This window comes from Canis lupus, chromosome 15, assembly GCF_048164855.1.
Source record: "Canis lupus baileyi chromosome 15, mCanLup2.hap1, whole genome shotgun sequence".
Taxonomy (NCBI): Eukaryota; Metazoa; Chordata; class Mammalia; order Carnivora; family Canidae; genus Canis; species Canis lupus.
Genome location: NC_132852.1, coordinates 37,506,976 through 37,522,814, shown reverse-complemented (window position 1 = coordinate 37,522,814; position 15,839 = coordinate 37,506,976). Strand labels below are relative to the sequence as shown.

Here is a 15,839-nt window from a genome sequence, read left to right as displayed (position 1 = left end):
TAGGAGCAGGGTGAGACAGACCACACTGCCAGTCCTCATACCCTTCTGGCTAGTAGCTCCAGAATGGGGACTGGTGCTTTTGGGCAAATACATACACGTGTACTACTGTTAGCCTCCTCTCTCTTTATTCTTTGAAATTAAAACCAAATTTTCAAAGCAACACATATCTCTGCATGCTGTTCATGTAATTGGGCATGTTTTGGGGGGGTATTGGGCAGCCTTAGGGGCCACGTGTTAGTAAAGATCAACTTGATAATGAGAGATCAGTCCAAAGCTACTTTTCCCTCCAAAAGGCTGACGCCCTGGCTCTGTCAGCATCTGTTACGGGAGAGGCATAACTTTATGAACTTCCAGGACAGTTATTTCTAAATCTTGCACTTACAGGAGACCTATCCATTCCCAGGCCGATAAATTGTTGCTTCCCCTTCCAGCCAGGTTTCACTGAGTGAAATTGTATGAATCGGCACATATTTGGGGTTTTATTTTTTTGTTGTCCAGATGTGTTGTGTGTTAGATCAGCGTGGCCATTCTGGTGGCAGATTGCAGAGGCCATGGTGCCCTTAGGTCTCCTGAGAGCCTCTCGAGGGTTTTGTCTCGGGGTATCAAGGCCCTGGCCAGGGAAGACCTGCTGTGTGTGCGCCAGAGAGTTTTGTGTAATTGTGTGTATGTGTGTGTGCATGAGAGAGAGAGAGAGAGAGAGACAGCACATATGGGTACTGATTTTTTTAAAAAATCACTTAATTGTAACTCTAGTGTTGGACTGTCTCCTCTCCTCCCCTTAAGATATTAATGAAACACAAAACCTTTCTGTTTTTGGTTCCTTTGCTTTAAACATTATTTTCAATATACCTTAAAACAGCAGTTTAGTTCTACCTCTCAGATGGATGGTGGATTTCTCCCGCTGAGGCTGCCTGCAGGGCCCCAAGGACACACCAGAGGGGGCACAGATTAATATTGCATTACACATTCCTCCTTTCCTTGGAGCAAGCTGCGCCACAGTTGGCCACGAGAAAAGTCACGATGGGGGTTAGCCATGTTGAGAGCACACAGAGCTCACCCCAACATGCTCTTTCTACCTTGAGAGGCACTGAAGGTCAAACATTAATTGATGGACCTGAGAGAAATGCCCCTGTGGCCTACAGAGCCCATCAGGGAACCCAGAGGATCCAGAGGGGAGGGAATGATGTGAGTGTGCCAGGGGGACAGTGTTTTATATTCTCACTGCCCCAGCCCTGCTACTTGTTTGGTTGAGATTATATTAATAGAAACTTGCAGTGTGATAACTTCCACTGAAAGAAAAGAAAAGAAAAGAAAAGAAAAGAAAAGAAAAGAAAAAGAAAGAAGAAAGAAAGAAAGAAAGAAAGAAAGAAAAAGAAAGAAAGAAAGAAAGAAAGAAAGAAAGAAAGAAAGAAAGAAAGAAAGAAAGAAAGAAAGAAAGAAAGAAAGAAAGAAAGAAAGAAAGAAAGAAAACCCCAAGGCACATTTTACTCTCCCGGGATGGGTTACATGGTCCTTCCCGTATTTCAGGACCTCTTTTTCCTGTTTTTCTCCCCACGGAAGCAACAACTATAATGCAAAATCCTGGGTTAGTTTTTCCCTTTGTCAGAAACACTACCTCCAGAACCTAATTTCAAGTTCTGGTTGAAAAGCAAATTTCCAAATTCTGGGCCAAAAGACAGTCACACGGTCTTCTGCTTAGAAGAAGACTGGCTGTGGTTCATGCTGCCCTCAGAATCTGGATGGTGTTTGGCCCTGGGCACAAAGTGAAGTGGGGGAGAGGAATGTTTCGGAAGATGAAGGGTTGTGGTCTCTGCTGGGCCAAGAGGGGACCCTGCTTGGAAGTGGGGGTGATGGGCTGGGGACTAGGTATGTCCTGGGAGCAGCACTGGCCTAGCAGGGCTGTGTCGCTTCCCCCATAGCATCACCATGGTGGGGGCTTGGTCCGTTTCACTGAGCCACAGGGCAACTCACAGGCAGGGGATGCTGCCACTGAGGCCACTGCAGAGGGCAGTGGGGGAGAAGAAGACAGAGGGCCTTACATCTTACAATTTGCCTTGGGGTGACTTTCCTGTGCTCCTCTGCTCCAGCTTGGCCTCCAGTGCTTTGCCAGAGGTGAGGTGCCCTTAGAACGTGCTAAGGCTTCCCTAGATCATGGATTAAACTCCCAGTGGTCAATGGATAATGGTGGGGTTGGTGGTGGGGTTGATAGGCCACCTCACCCTTCTGGGGATTGCACTTTCTCCCTGTCCTCCCACAGAGGCATTTCACCTCCCAGGGATCCCCTCCCCAGCATTTTGGCTTGGAGGAGGCCTCTGGCCTCAGAAGTACACCCCCCTCACCCCCCACCCCCGCTGCTGTGCCTAGTGCCTGGCAATGGCCCTCATGCTTGCCACACACACTCCTCTTCAAAGTACTTCACAATGCCGTGCAAAGGCCTTCAGAGGGTCCCCTGTAGCTCCGCCCTCCCAGCTCTCCCATTTGGCAGCCCTTGCTAATGCTACCCCCAGCCCCCACCCAGGTGCCCCTGCCTCCCACCCAGGCAGGCAGGCAGGCAGGGACTTGCACTGCAATAGCCCTTTTGGAAACAGGACTTTGGGGCCTGTGGCTAGACTTTGTGATTCTTTTTTTTTTTTTTTTTTTTATAAATTTATTTTTTATTGGTGTTCAATTTGCCAACATATAGAGTAACACCCAGTGCTCATCCCATCATAGACTTTGTGATTCTGACTGAGTTTCCTTCCCTTGGCTCCTAGAGAGGGGGTCAGATTGATCTGCTGTCCTGTTGGGAGTTTGGGCATGGGAACGGGGCATGGATCAGAGAGAGACACTTAAAGGAGAGGGGAGGAAGAACAAGAAACAAACAACTGGAATAGATGACGACTCCCCTCAAGCCACAGTTCATAGACCTGCCCCTGCCCAGCCCCAGGTAAATTGGGTTGAAATAGTTGTGCCAGGGGCACCTGGCGGCTCAGCGGTTGAGCATCTGCCTTAGGCTCTGGTTGTGATTCTGGGGTTCTGGGATCAAGTCCTGCATCGGGCTCCCCACAGGGAGCCTACTTCTCCCTCTGCCTGTGTCTCTGCCTCTCTGTGTCTCTCATGAATAAATAAATAAAATCTTTAATAAGTAAATACATGGTCATGCCATAGTCAATAGTTTTATCCCCCATGGTTTCAAGAAACTATGTGCATTTGGCTTTAGGGCCAGGGCTCCAGGACTCTTTGATTCTCTAGTTGCCCTTCAGAAATTCCGGAAGACCTTTAACTGCTTTCAGCCTGGTCCTGACCTCTTCCCCAGGGGGAGCTCCTTCTAGAACCCCTAACCCCTATTACTCACAGCTCCTCTTTCTCCTGCTTTCCCTTCCCAGGCACAACCGTGTGTCCTCCGTGTGACAACGAGTTGAAATCTGAAGCCATAATTGAACATCTCTGCGCCAGCGAGTTTGGTAAGAAAGCATCCCTGGCCACCTCTGGGAGGTTCGGCATATTCCCTGGTCTTCCTAGTTTGCATCCCTGGTCAACACGGAGCCTGTGGATGCATCTCTTTGGAGCTTCATGGTCTCTCCCTTTATTCTGCCCGAATGGCTGCTTTTCTCAGGTCCATGAGATGTAGATAGGGTGGAGAACTGGCTCGTTTTTATTAAACTTGGCCTCTGCCCTTCTGTGAGGGATCACTGGATGGGTTTGGGGGGACCTTCTCCAGGAGAAGAGGGTGGCAGACTTGAGGACAGGTGGAGGAGCTAGGAAATAACACCACTCCTTGGATGCTCCCGGGGTGGTGGCGGGGGGACACCTAGGAGGTCCTGCGGGCTGCTTAGCTGGCTGTCCCTCCATACTAGTCTTTCTCCATCCCCTAGGTGTCAGCACCACTCCATCCAGGCTCTGAAATGATGGCACAGGGTGCCCTCCCAGGGAGGGGGAGTCCAGTGCTGTGGGCATTTAGAGGGGCCCCTGTCAGGTCCTATTGGCACAGAAAATTGACCTCCTCCCTGTAGTGAGAGTTCTCTTCCTCCTTTCCAAATCACTCTGGGTTAAAAAGGAATTCCAAATCAGCCCTTATAGCCCCAGGAGAAGGGCTGGATGTGGCCTGGGGAGCAGAACTCAGGGGACCTTTCAAGGATGGCTCCTTCTAGTCAGCCTCATGGAAGACCTGAACAGCTCCAGAAACCCTGACCCCATCTTCTCTGGGAGAGGTAGATGTCAACCACATCTGTTTGGAGGGTTGGCTCCTTCTATTTTATCAGGGTGCCGAGAAGTGGCTCTGCTTAGGCCAGGCCCACTTTGCTGAAGGAAGGTACAGTCTGACAATGAACAGTGTATTTCCTGCGATTCCTGTATTGTGTCCCTGAGGCTGGATTTCATGCAGAACTCTTACCAGGAAAAGCAGAACGGTAGGTAATGTGTCTGTCCATTCAGGGCTACCTGCTCCATGTTTTCATTAACCACACATAGTGAGGCATGTGGAAGGGCCTAGAACTGGCAGAGGGCATATCTGAGTCACACAAATGTGACCTGAACATGCAAGTTGGAGTAAATTGTACATGTGACACACATATTCTCAGGATTGTCATGGTGACTGAAGATGGAAGGGGGAGAACTCAGACCCTTTGCCATGGAAAACTTCGTGAGGATGGATATGCCTTGTGTGTTTTGTTTGTGTGCTAGGCATCTCTGCCTCCTTTGTTCTTGGTGGAGGACTGAGGACATCTAGGAAGATTGGTCCAGTATGCATTTTCCTGCTTGTCTTTGAGTCACATCCTTTTCTTAGGTTGCTGTTTTAAATGAAGTTAAAGGAAATGGTAGAGGGCCCCTGAGGTGATGTGTGCAGATTCTGCTGACCCTTCCATTGACCAGTAGTCACATTTGCTTCTTGATGCTCACCGCTTTGCTTCATCAGAGGTGCCGAGAGCCCAGCTGAGCCCAGCAGGTTTCCTGCCGTAGAGTCTGTGGGTACACAGCCCCACACTGTGTTAGCGACAAGTTTTTCTTTTACAGGTGGGGTTGAGATTCCTTCCCAAAGATGAATTTGGACAGAGGAAAAACAATCTCTCAGAAATCCTGATTAGAAGCCTTTTGTGGCATGGCTGGGGCAGAAAGAATCTTTTAAGATATGGCTATGATCCCAAAGAATTCTTACAGGAGCTAACCAAGGAGCCACATTTAGATTTCACTGAACCTTTTCAGATACTACAAATGAACACACTCACTTTTAGAAGTGGGTCCCTTGATATTGTGCAAATCTAGGGAACCATATTAAAGTAAACTCTGAAAGGTAATATATTAGCTGAAGTTTTATGCTCATATGACTTCTATTAGGCTCAGCTCCTGAGGGAAGAGTGATGGAAAATTCTGGAACTCAGTGTGTGGCGGTGATTGACCAACTGTGCCTTCCTAATCAGGAACTCAAATTCAATGTATTTGATCATTCATTGATTCATGCATCCATTCATTCAACATTTTAAAAAGATTTTTTATTTATGTAAGAGAGAGAGAGAGAAGGAGCAGGGGGAGAGGGAGAATCGGAGAATCAGACCCCCTGCTCAACAGGGAACCCAGCACAGGACTTGATCTGGGACTCTGGGATTGTGACCCAGACGCTTAACGGACTGAGCCACCCAGGCTCCTCTCATTCAACATTTCTTGAGTGCAAAGCACTGTGCTAGATACCTGACTCCTAAATACTTACCTAGAATAAAGTACATATTAATTAATTTATTTTTTTTCTTAAACGCTGACCAAACACTAATCAGTGATTTTTCTAGAGAGTCACAGAGTCATGATATAACTCACCAGCAGAGGAGGAGGCTGTGGGAACCCAAGGCCAGATTAATGTTAGGGAACTGTGAGAAGAGAATCTGTGTCTTTATGCTCAGAGTCTTTGTCTGGAACTTACCAACCTGAACTTGTCATCACATCTCCTCCCTCCATTCCCACTTACTTACCAAAATTCTGGTAATTGGGGATTTTGTGGCAACTAGCTAAATTAGAGACATTCTCTAGAAGTGGGCTGAAGAGGCAAGCTTTGGGAGGGAATTTGAATGTGGAAGGTTGGCCTTATGGTGTAGGGTGGGGGTCTAGAGGGTGCTCAGGTTACTCCCCTGAGAGGTACTTCCTTTCCTCACTGTAGTAGCTACCTGCTAAGTTGGCCAGCCACCTGCTTACTGCTTATAGGAGGGAGGGGTAGATCTTATTTTAATGACCAGTCAGGTTTTGGCGATCTGAGTAATTAGTGGCTTGGGACTGTGTTCCTTTCACCCTGAGGTGATTTTCTTCTTGGGTTCAGAGAATTTTGGAGGTCCTCCTGGACCCTCCAGGTCATCCTATCAAATCCACTTATTTCATAGATAGGAATCTGACTTTCCCACCTGGAGTTCTTTTACTATCTGGTATGCTGCCCTCCTCATTTCAGAGAAGATGAACGGCCACTGGGCTCTGGCATGGAGGCATTTATCCCCTCAGCATGGGTATGGTGTTGCCAAGCCTTTTGAACTGGGTGCAGGAGATACTTTTTGGTTTTTTTTGTTTGTAATGTTCTTATAAGGCAATAAATAGGATTTTTTTTTTTTTCACTCTGCAGGGGCTGAGCTTAACTCTGCCCTTCTCAGCATCCTGGAGAATGCAGCCTTGTTGAGAAACTTGTTTCTTAGCTCAGTTCATTTCAAGTAAGTGAGGCAGTCAGCCAGGCTGATGGGATTCAGTTAGGAAACAAAGAAATTCAGCAATGCAAGCTGACACACAACAGAAAAGAAAGAGAATGTTTTACTCCCTACTCCACGGATCAAACTTTGCATTAAGTGGCCCTGACATCCCCGGTGGGAAGACATCAGGTTGTTGGAAGGCTTTCTCTGAGCTCTAGGAATAAGGGGGTGCATTCCTTCTGGGTCAGCACACACACTCGCCCTTCTGCCAATGCATCCTCAGACTCCTGCAGCCTCGGTGGAGCTGGGCGTGCCAGCCCGTCACCTCCTTCCCAGGCGGTGCATTTTTAAATCTCTGGCAGGTCTATTTGGCCACTAGGCTCTCCACCTCGCACTGTACCCCCTCAGTTCAGAGCACATTTTTTCCCCCAACAGGGAAAAGTGTCAGTAGAAACACCTGTGTGCTGATACTCAGGAATGCAGCTGGATCAGCCTGGATCAAGTACCAGATGTGGGAAAGCCAACAGTTAGATGGTGCAAAGGCTCTGAATTCAACATGGTGGCCAGCCTGCCTGCTGTGTTGAAATTGGGATGCACTGCTCTGCTTTTTGTTATCTCTGCTTTTCCTGCTAGGTGACAACAGGGTGCCACTCCTTTCTCTTAAACAGGGCAGTATCGCATTTGCAGGCTGCCACACTAGTAATCCTGCTGTTAACAACTCGGTGCCCATCCGCATCTTTCCCTCACGTTAGCTTATCCCAGGGATGTGAAGATCTGGTTTATAATTGCTGGGAGCCTAGGACCCCACCTCCGGCCAGGCTCTGTAGCTTCTCCTATTTGTAAACACCCTTAAGCTTTTTCTGCTAGAAGTGTGTATGATGATGTACTTCTGCTAAGATAGTTCAGAGCTTCCTCTCGTCCTGGCTACTCCAGTATTTTGAGCTTCCGAGTTCAGGTGGCAACTCCTTTACCCCAGTATTTTTTTGCTGTGGAAAAAAAGATTTCTTTGCCTCCAGAAATTTTCCCTGCCTTCTGGAAGGATTTTTTTTCCCTTTTATATGTTTCCTCATAAAGAGTAAAACCGTACTTTGTAACACCAAACTGAGTCAAATAGGAAAGGACAGAAATCAGGTCTCGCTGTTAGCATTTGGGAGTATTTCCTAAAAGAAATCTTTCCAGAAGTTCCTGAACCTTCACTAATTTGTTCTCACTCTGCCGGACTCTTTTTTCAAGGTATCTTGGCTGTGCTGCTGTTTGGAGGCAGAGTGCTTTACTCTGAAGGGCTGTTCGATCTCTTGCAAAAAGTAGATTCAGCCTTTTCCAAAGTAAACCTTGGGTTTCCTCCCGCAGGTGAGGAAAACCGGCTGCCAGCACAGTAATTGCAACATCTGTAAGCTGCTGGAGAGCAGGGTCTGTGTCCTGTGCCCTATTTTACCTAATGCAAGACGCCCATTAATTATGAGATGTGCTGTTTTGTACCCTGACAAAGGAAGCATACTTCACTTTACAAATGTGAAGATAATCTGTGTCTTAGAATGAACAAAACAAGGCCTGTTTGTACTTAAACAGTCCCTGGAACTGTGTCTTCCCCATGGTAGACATGAAATGAAAGTTTGTCCGATGAGTATTGGAATGATGGGAAGGTAGGGGATATGGTAATTGGACTTCCTTTTTTTTTTTTTTTTTAATAAAAGGAGAAAGCTCCTTTCCAAGTGACTATGTACAACATGGTTATTAATTTCAAGGAAAACTTCATGCCCTGTTTTGGGTGACTGAGTGTAGATGTGTGTATGTTAAAAAAAAAAAAAGAAAGAACAAAAGCACTCACATCCAGAAATCCAGTTCGGTCAAAGTAAAATTAAATAGAGGAGAAGGCACACAGCTCCCGGGGTGGAGTTGGCAGGCTGAAAACAACTGGTTTTTATTGTCATTGAAGACCTCTGAAATACATTCCCATCCGCAGATCTGTAAATACTTGGAAGGGATTGTTACAGCATTTCATGTGAGGGGAAAACATGGGGTGGATGCTGTAAGTCCACGGGAAGCATAGCTCACAGCTCACAGCCCGTGTCCTGATCTGAGTAGCCTTCCTGTGCTGGGGGGTATAGGGATGGGAAGGGGGTGGTGGTGTGCTGGCCGGCACAGAGGCTGTGGCTGAACCAGAAGCCTGGAAACCTTTGGTTGGCTGGGCTGGTGATGATGTCCATTGCCTGCTCGCCCGTGGTCTCCGATTGGAGACTGTCTGAGCACGTCCCCAACCTAGGGTCCTGGCCAGAGAATCAGGCCCTGGGCAGTTTGGGCTGGGGTCACATGGGGACCACTTTGCACTCTGAAGCCATGCCAAGGAACCTCTGGGCAAAGGTGGGAAAGAGCCGCATTTACCCCTCTGGTGAGCCCGGTGCTCCCTGTCTCCATGTGTAATTCTCTCTTGGCTCCAGCTGGTAGGAAGATACTTAAGTAAAGCAAATTTCAGTGAGGATCACTCTTCTTTAGCATGTGAAAGTAGAGTGAGGTATGAGAAAGGACAAAGAAGTAGAGTGAGGTATGAGAAAGGACAAAGAAGGGAGGCTTCATGGATGGGGCACGGCCTTCCCTGAAACTGAGTTCAGTTCTTCCTCTGCTACTTTAGTTCTTCCATTGCATGGCCTGCAGCACCAGGCAAATCCCTTACCCTCTGCAGGACTCAGTCTCCCTCTATTTCATATCCAGGAATAGGTTTCGGTGAGGAGCAGATGAGACGGGTCAGGAACCCAGCCCTGGGCCCAGCACGCCAGCCGGACTCACTAAACACTCATCGTGGGGATCCTTCCAGGGACGGAAGTAGCCCAGCCAGCTGTCCTGGGCAATGAGGCCTCCCTCGGGTTCTCCCTAGAGAAGCGAGAGGTGCATCTCAGGAGCTCCCTGTCCTCTGCTCTCAGCATATTTATTGAAATCTTTCCCCAACCTAATTCTATTTTCAACCCTGTCCCCTCCTTGCGTTCCGCTGGAGTGATTGCTTTTCTCTGTCCTAAGACTGATTCCACTGTGGGCACGATTAGTTCAGGATTGGCCAACACACGACATTCCCCCCTTGTGGCTAAGTCCTCGGTTACTCCTTGGGACAGTCAGTTGCCAGATGGTGTGGTTGGGTGTCCTGTGAGGTACTCTCCAGCTGCTGATTCTCTGATTATGAGTGGCCCTGCCCCATTTCTTAAGCCTTCTTATCTTTTTTTTCTTTTTCTTTTTTTGTAAATGTATTGTGATAAAATGTACATAGCATGATATTTGCCATCTCTGTTAGGTGTAAGTTCAGTGTCATTAAGTACATGCACATTGTCATGCAGCCCTCCTCACCATCCATCTTTTGGATGTTTTGTCCTCCCAAACTGAAGCTCTGTCCCCATAAAGCACTAACTCCCCATTCCCCCTCCTCCCAGCCCCCAGAAATCACCATCTCATTTCTGTCTCTATGAATTTGATGATTCTAAGTGTGTCCTGCAATATTAGTTCTTTTGCGTCTGGCTTATTTCACTTAGCAAAATGTCCCCCTTATCATTTGATGTATGGATGAACCGTCATGGAGAAAGGGGAGCAAGAAGGACTGACCATCAACCTCATCTCTGTTCCCTGAAGCTTTTCTGGACCTGGGGGGAGGAAGTGGAGGGGAAGGGGTGCTTTGGGGTAAGAGGGCTGTTCACAGCCTGCCCAAGCGGCCCATTTTTTGGGGGGCTGCGTTGCTCATTTGTATCCCTTTGTCATTTTAAAGATATGCTGAGCTGGATGGAACCTCAAAGATCAACCAGTCCAGGGCTCTCATCTTATGGATGGAGAAAAATACGACTCAGAGAAAGGAGTTAGTCATTTGATTGCCCGAGGCTGCTCTGCCTGGCATCCATTAAAGTTTCTGCTCCCACTCGCACTTACCTGGGCAGCCAGTCCAGATTCCATACCCACCCTCCTTCACATGCTCCCGTGTCACCAAGCTCCCATCCTTCCAGGAGTGGTGGGGAAGCTCCCGGGGAGGGTGTTCCTTCACTGATTCCAGTGCTTGCGGGATGTAAAAGGACTGATAGGTGCGCCCGCCACCTGAAAACTGCTTGGCAGTCATTGGATTCTTTCTTTGTGGAGAGGCAGGCAGTGGAGTAGGGTAGAAAGAACATAGGCTTTGGGCCAGGGAGACTTGGAGTAAATCCCAGCCCTATAAACTGAGTGACCATGAGAAAGTCTCTGAATGTCCCTGAGCTTGTCTCCTCACTTTCAAAATGTGAGTGGTGATTCCCATATTACTGTGTTGTGGGGAGAATTGAATTAAGTGTGTGGAGTTCCTGGGATATGGCTGCTGCTCAGTCCATAATTATTATCTCCTCATGTTGGAAAGAATTGTTTCAGGATGGAAATTAGCCTAGGTAGGAGGATTCTGGCATGAATGAAATCAGTATGTTTGGCCAAAATTTTTAGGAAATTGAATGGAATGTTCTGATTAATTCTCTGGTTAGCAGAGGATTAAACTGAAGAAGGCTTTTTAAAAGCCCATTTGGAAAAACTTGCAAAGCTTTACGCAGCTTCAAGGTGTTCTAGTTAACAAAACCAAAATAAACGCAACGCAACCCAAACCAAACAGAAAACACGATCAGGGTTTAGTTTGCTGGCACCCTTGAGGCGCCATCAAAGTGGGAGTCAGCAGACCATCCTGATGGCGGTGCAAGGAGCTTGGACTGACCATGTACAGCTCTAGAACATGCCTCCTCAAGGTATTTGTTCTGTTTGTGTATTTCTAATTTCAGAAATCTTGCTCCTGATATGCATTGTTCTACTCCTAGTTAATTGGGTTCCATTTAGGAAAGGTTTTAAAGCACTTCTGTGTTAGACTGACCTCCGCCCTCTTTATCCAGGGCAGTTTTTGCCTCTTTTCCAACAATCACCTTGTGATATTTGTGAGATGCACTCCCTTTGTCCAAAAAACAGACTGTTTTCAGAGTAGTGAGCATTTATATATTGGTAAATTCCATCCAGTTTTGCAGAAATGAGCCAGAAGCTCTAATTTTTTTTTTCTTTTTTTTTTTAAGGAGAACAAATGGCCAAAGAAATGTCAGGCCCTTGCCCTGCCCTAGCCTGCTCAGAGCAGCCAATTAAACATGCATTAGCTTTGGAAGACTTCTCAAAGGCCTATAGATTACGTTTGAAATCTTTGTTTAGTCTTTCAGGAACACTGTCACACGGATGATTTATCAAAGAAAGTTGTTTATCTGGCAGTAAAATAAACTCTGGGCTTGTTCAGACTAAAATTTCCCGTGAATTTCTACCAAGGTAAACACTGGTAACTGGCAGGTTGCAAATTCCGTGTGAAAGCCAGACACATACGATAAATATTTGAGCGATAGCTTTGCTGTGTAAGTGGCCTAGCCTGTCACTAGCACTGTCACTCCTCCTGAGCCCCTGGGGACCTGGCCCCGCAGCCTGGCCTGGAGCAAAAACTGGCGGGCCCTGGGTGTGAGGAGCCCCCTGTGCTGCGTAGGCCTCCCTCCCTGGGCTCGAATGCCACTTAGTGCTGGCACTGGGGCCTTCCTGGTTCAGAGGGGCCAGGCCTCAGGACGGCTTCCATCAGCATCACACAAACAGCCTGTGATGTGTCAGGAGGGAAGTGAACCCGAAGCAGCCAGCTTAGGTTTCTTAGAAAATAGACATTTGTTGGACCAAATTGGCAGGGGGGCTGGTGCCTGTTGAATGATGGGGCCCTGGGGCCGGGCCATGGTGGGAGGGGGCAGAATCACCTTGTGAATTCTGCTGAGCTCGGATCGTAGTAGCAAAAAGTGCTGCAGACGCGTCCCCGGGGCCCTTGGCTTGGCTCACTGGTGAGAGATCCATCTGGAACGGAGAGGGCAGACCTGATGCTATAAGTGCTGCAGCACTATAACCCGCACCACAGGTTTGAGTGAAGGACCGAATGAACAAGTGAATGGTGGTAGAAGGGAAAAGAGATGAAATAAAGCCTTCTAGGACTTTCAAAGGAAGATACTGTGGTCATCATGCATGGTGGCTTTTTGGGAGGCACTGCTGATTTATAAACAGCATGTTCTCTGACAGCCTCGGTCCCGTAGTCTGGAGTTTCTAGATCACCCTGGCCTTGGGTGGGGTCTTTAATGCAGGACTGAGTTCAAAGGTGTTCCTAGGGACTTCCTGTAACTTAGGCCCCACCCTGGGTCCCTCTCATCCTGACTTCTTTAGCAGGTCACGGAGAGGAAGCAAGGGCCCAGAAGAGGTGACATTTGTGTCTTTGTGAGGGCTTCTGGTATGGAGGTCTGAGCTTAAGTGCAGAGAGCATCTGTGTTCCTGTTAAGTCTTGAGAGTAATTGGTGCCGGTCTTCCCAAGTGGGAGGGGCTGCGAGTGTGTGGAGCCAGGCTCTTCTGATGGCTCTTTAGGGATTGGCGTGCAGATAGCAGATGCTTACTGGCTTGAAGATATTTAGGGAATAAAGGAGTATTTCTTTAGGGTAGGAATTAAGGGAAATCATTTACAAATTCTGAAAGGATGTCTGTGAGTTGTAAAGAGATGCCAAAATAGTGCTTTGGCAGTGGAGAAAAATGAGGAACCAGCTTTCCTACACTGTGTTCTCGCTCACTCAGGCAGGATTACCAGAGTAGCTTTCTCTGGTTCTCTCGCCCTTCTTCAGAGTGTTCTCCGGGACATATGCTTCTGGAAGAACCTCAGATGTCTTCTGTTCTCTTTGTGAGCCCATTGAAAATTATTAGTTAATGCTGTTGTGTCTTCCACAACAGATCCATTCAGCTTCTGGAAATGGCTTGAGAGTTGAAGGAAATCCCTATCTCTGTGTCTGTGGCAGCAGAGCTAGAAATAGGGGCCTGGAATTAACACTTGGACCAGAAGAGACGAGTGCCCTCCTGCAGCGCTGCCTGGGGTGGGGGGTTGCGGTGGCGCCAGCCTGCCATGCATACCTCCTGGACATCAGGGACTTGCCTGTGCTCCTTCTAGGCTTCCTTTGGTCTCAGCTTTGAGCCAAGGACCTGTTTCTCATCCTCAATAAATTTCAGAGTCTGGTGGATGAGGCAGGCCTCAGCCATGCTTGTTTGTCTCTGTCCTCTGGCAACTTCAGATGCTCTCAGGCTTGAGGAAGGAGGGTCTTCTGTGGGAGATGGAGAAATTCAGGGTCGCTGACCAGAGGGGTTGAGGATTCTAACTTTAGACTTCAGATTAATGGAGAAAGTCAAGATGGGCGTTCCTGGAATCAGGAGACAAGGGCTGGGAAAGGAATTAAGATCCCCAACCATTAAGAATGGTAATTCTTAAATGACAAAGCCAATTCAAGCAAACGAATGTGGGTAGAGAATATCATTGGTCACCTCTAGCAACTGAGTCAGCATCCCGTGTTAGGGCTTTGCCTCGGCTAAGACTTGGGGCCACAAAGGCTGATCCAAGGTGTGATGGAAGGGGTTGGCTTTTGTGATGTCTGTGGACCTTGCTGGGAGGGTGGAGGGGGGGCTCCCCAGCTCTGGATCTGTTCCTTGAAGCAGCAGTTGGAATGAGCAGGTGTGTTACAGTGGTTACCCATTCAGCATGGCCATAGACCTAAGATGCCTCCCAGGCGGGGCCTGGCTCCAGGAAGAAGGGGGGGTCAGTCACTAAGTATTGCCGTCTGCTCTGGGCAAGGTGGTGAAAGTAGAAGGGCGAGGCAGCAGATGAGGGCAGCCTGGCACCCACACAAAAGCCATGACTGCTTCCCCCAAGAGGGAGCAAGGCTAACTGGGAAGAGTTACTGTCTTTGTGCTGAGATGTAGAGGTGCCGGGGCTCAGATGCCTGTAAGGTGCCACGTGCAGGTCTGTGTCAGCCTCTCAGACTATAGCGTCTTTATTCTTAACCATATTCATTTAGAAACAGGTGTATGACGCATGTACGTGTGTGTACTTTCTTTTGCAAATCCGACTATCTGTAGGACGTATGCGCTCTTGCACAGATACAATTCAACAGACTGTGGTTGAACTTAGACAGAGTATAACAGCCTTGCTAATACTTAGCTCTATATATGCTGACTTTGGGATCCACACCCAAGGAGATTCCAATTGTGCACACACAGGACCTGGGAAGAGGGGAGGCCCATAGTCAAAGCCAAAGAGACAATCCCTTCCTCCTCACAGGTCTTCTGTACTCGGAGGTGAGCCCTTGGCCAGGTGAGCCCTGAGCCCTTCTGTACTAAAATGTTAGTTGGCCAGAAGATCGCTCATACCTGGGCAGATAAGTACAGACAAGGGGAGGTTTCTGTAGGTTCTATCCTGTAGTGCCTTTTACACGGTTCTCAGGGCCACCGCATGAGGTGAGAGCCACCCACCTTATCACACTTCTATCTGTTGAATAGGAGCTGGTGAGGTGTGGAAGTGGAGGTGGGGGTGTATCTGGAGGGGAGCTCATGAAGGACTGGGGCACCCCCCATTCCTGGGGCCATCTGGAGGCCAAAGCTTCGGGTTTGTCCTGGGCTTCCCAGAGGGGTTTCTGTTCTGCCTCCCAGAAGCCTAATACCCAGCACTTTTGTGCTACTCCGCCTTCGGTTTCCTGCCTTTGTGGTGGAAGGGGCTCCATGAACTAAACGCACGTTAGCGTTAGAGGTTTAATAAATGCCCGGAGTGAGGACGCATCAGGCACCATCCGGCCTCAGCACGGGTTGGTGCACATAAGAATGACGGGGCGGGATGGCCGGGATTCGGTTGGTGCCCTCAGAGGGCTTCCTTCGGAGGGATACGGAGGGGAGAGCAGATACACGTAACCACCGCGTCATGGTGTGTGGTGGAATAGCTGGGAAGTGGAGGCTGGGAGCACCGGGTGGGGCCGTTCGTCCTGGGGCGGGGTTGGCTAAAGCTCCCCAGAGGAGAGGAGATGCCTTGTGTTGTTCTACAAGGGATTGGAGGAGTTTGTCAGGCTGGAAAGACGGACGTGGGAAGAGCAGTCTTATGTGGAGGGCCAGGCAGACATCTAGACGTGGAAGTATGACGTTATCTGCATGCTGGGGAGCAGTGAGCCGTTTCGGTTAGTTTATAAGGTATATGGGGGCAAACGTTTAGAAATGAGATCCACAAAGTAGGCAAAGCCAGGTCACGAAGGGCCTTGAAGGCTGCGAAGGAAGAGAACATTTGTCTTGTTGGCGATGGAGGGGCCCCAGGGGCCTCTTTTGAAATGTTACTTTTACTTGTATCTTAAGAGAAGAGCAGGGGTGGGG

The 15,839-nt window shown here is 48.4% G+C and overlaps 1 protein-coding gene across 1 annotated transcript in view; it reads left to right on the top strand.

Annotated features, from left to right (window-relative positions):
• SFRP1 (secreted frizzled related protein 1) overlaps nt 1-15,839 on the top strand; it is a 44,139-nt gene that overhangs the window by 2,987 nt on the left and 25,313 nt on the right. Inside the window, exon 2 of the mRNA XM_072776597.1 lies at nt 3,366-3,443. Within this exon, the coding sequence (XP_072632698.1) occupies nt 3,366-3,443 (78 nt within the window). The remainder of the gene's footprint in view (nt 1-3,365; nt 3,444-15,839) is intronic.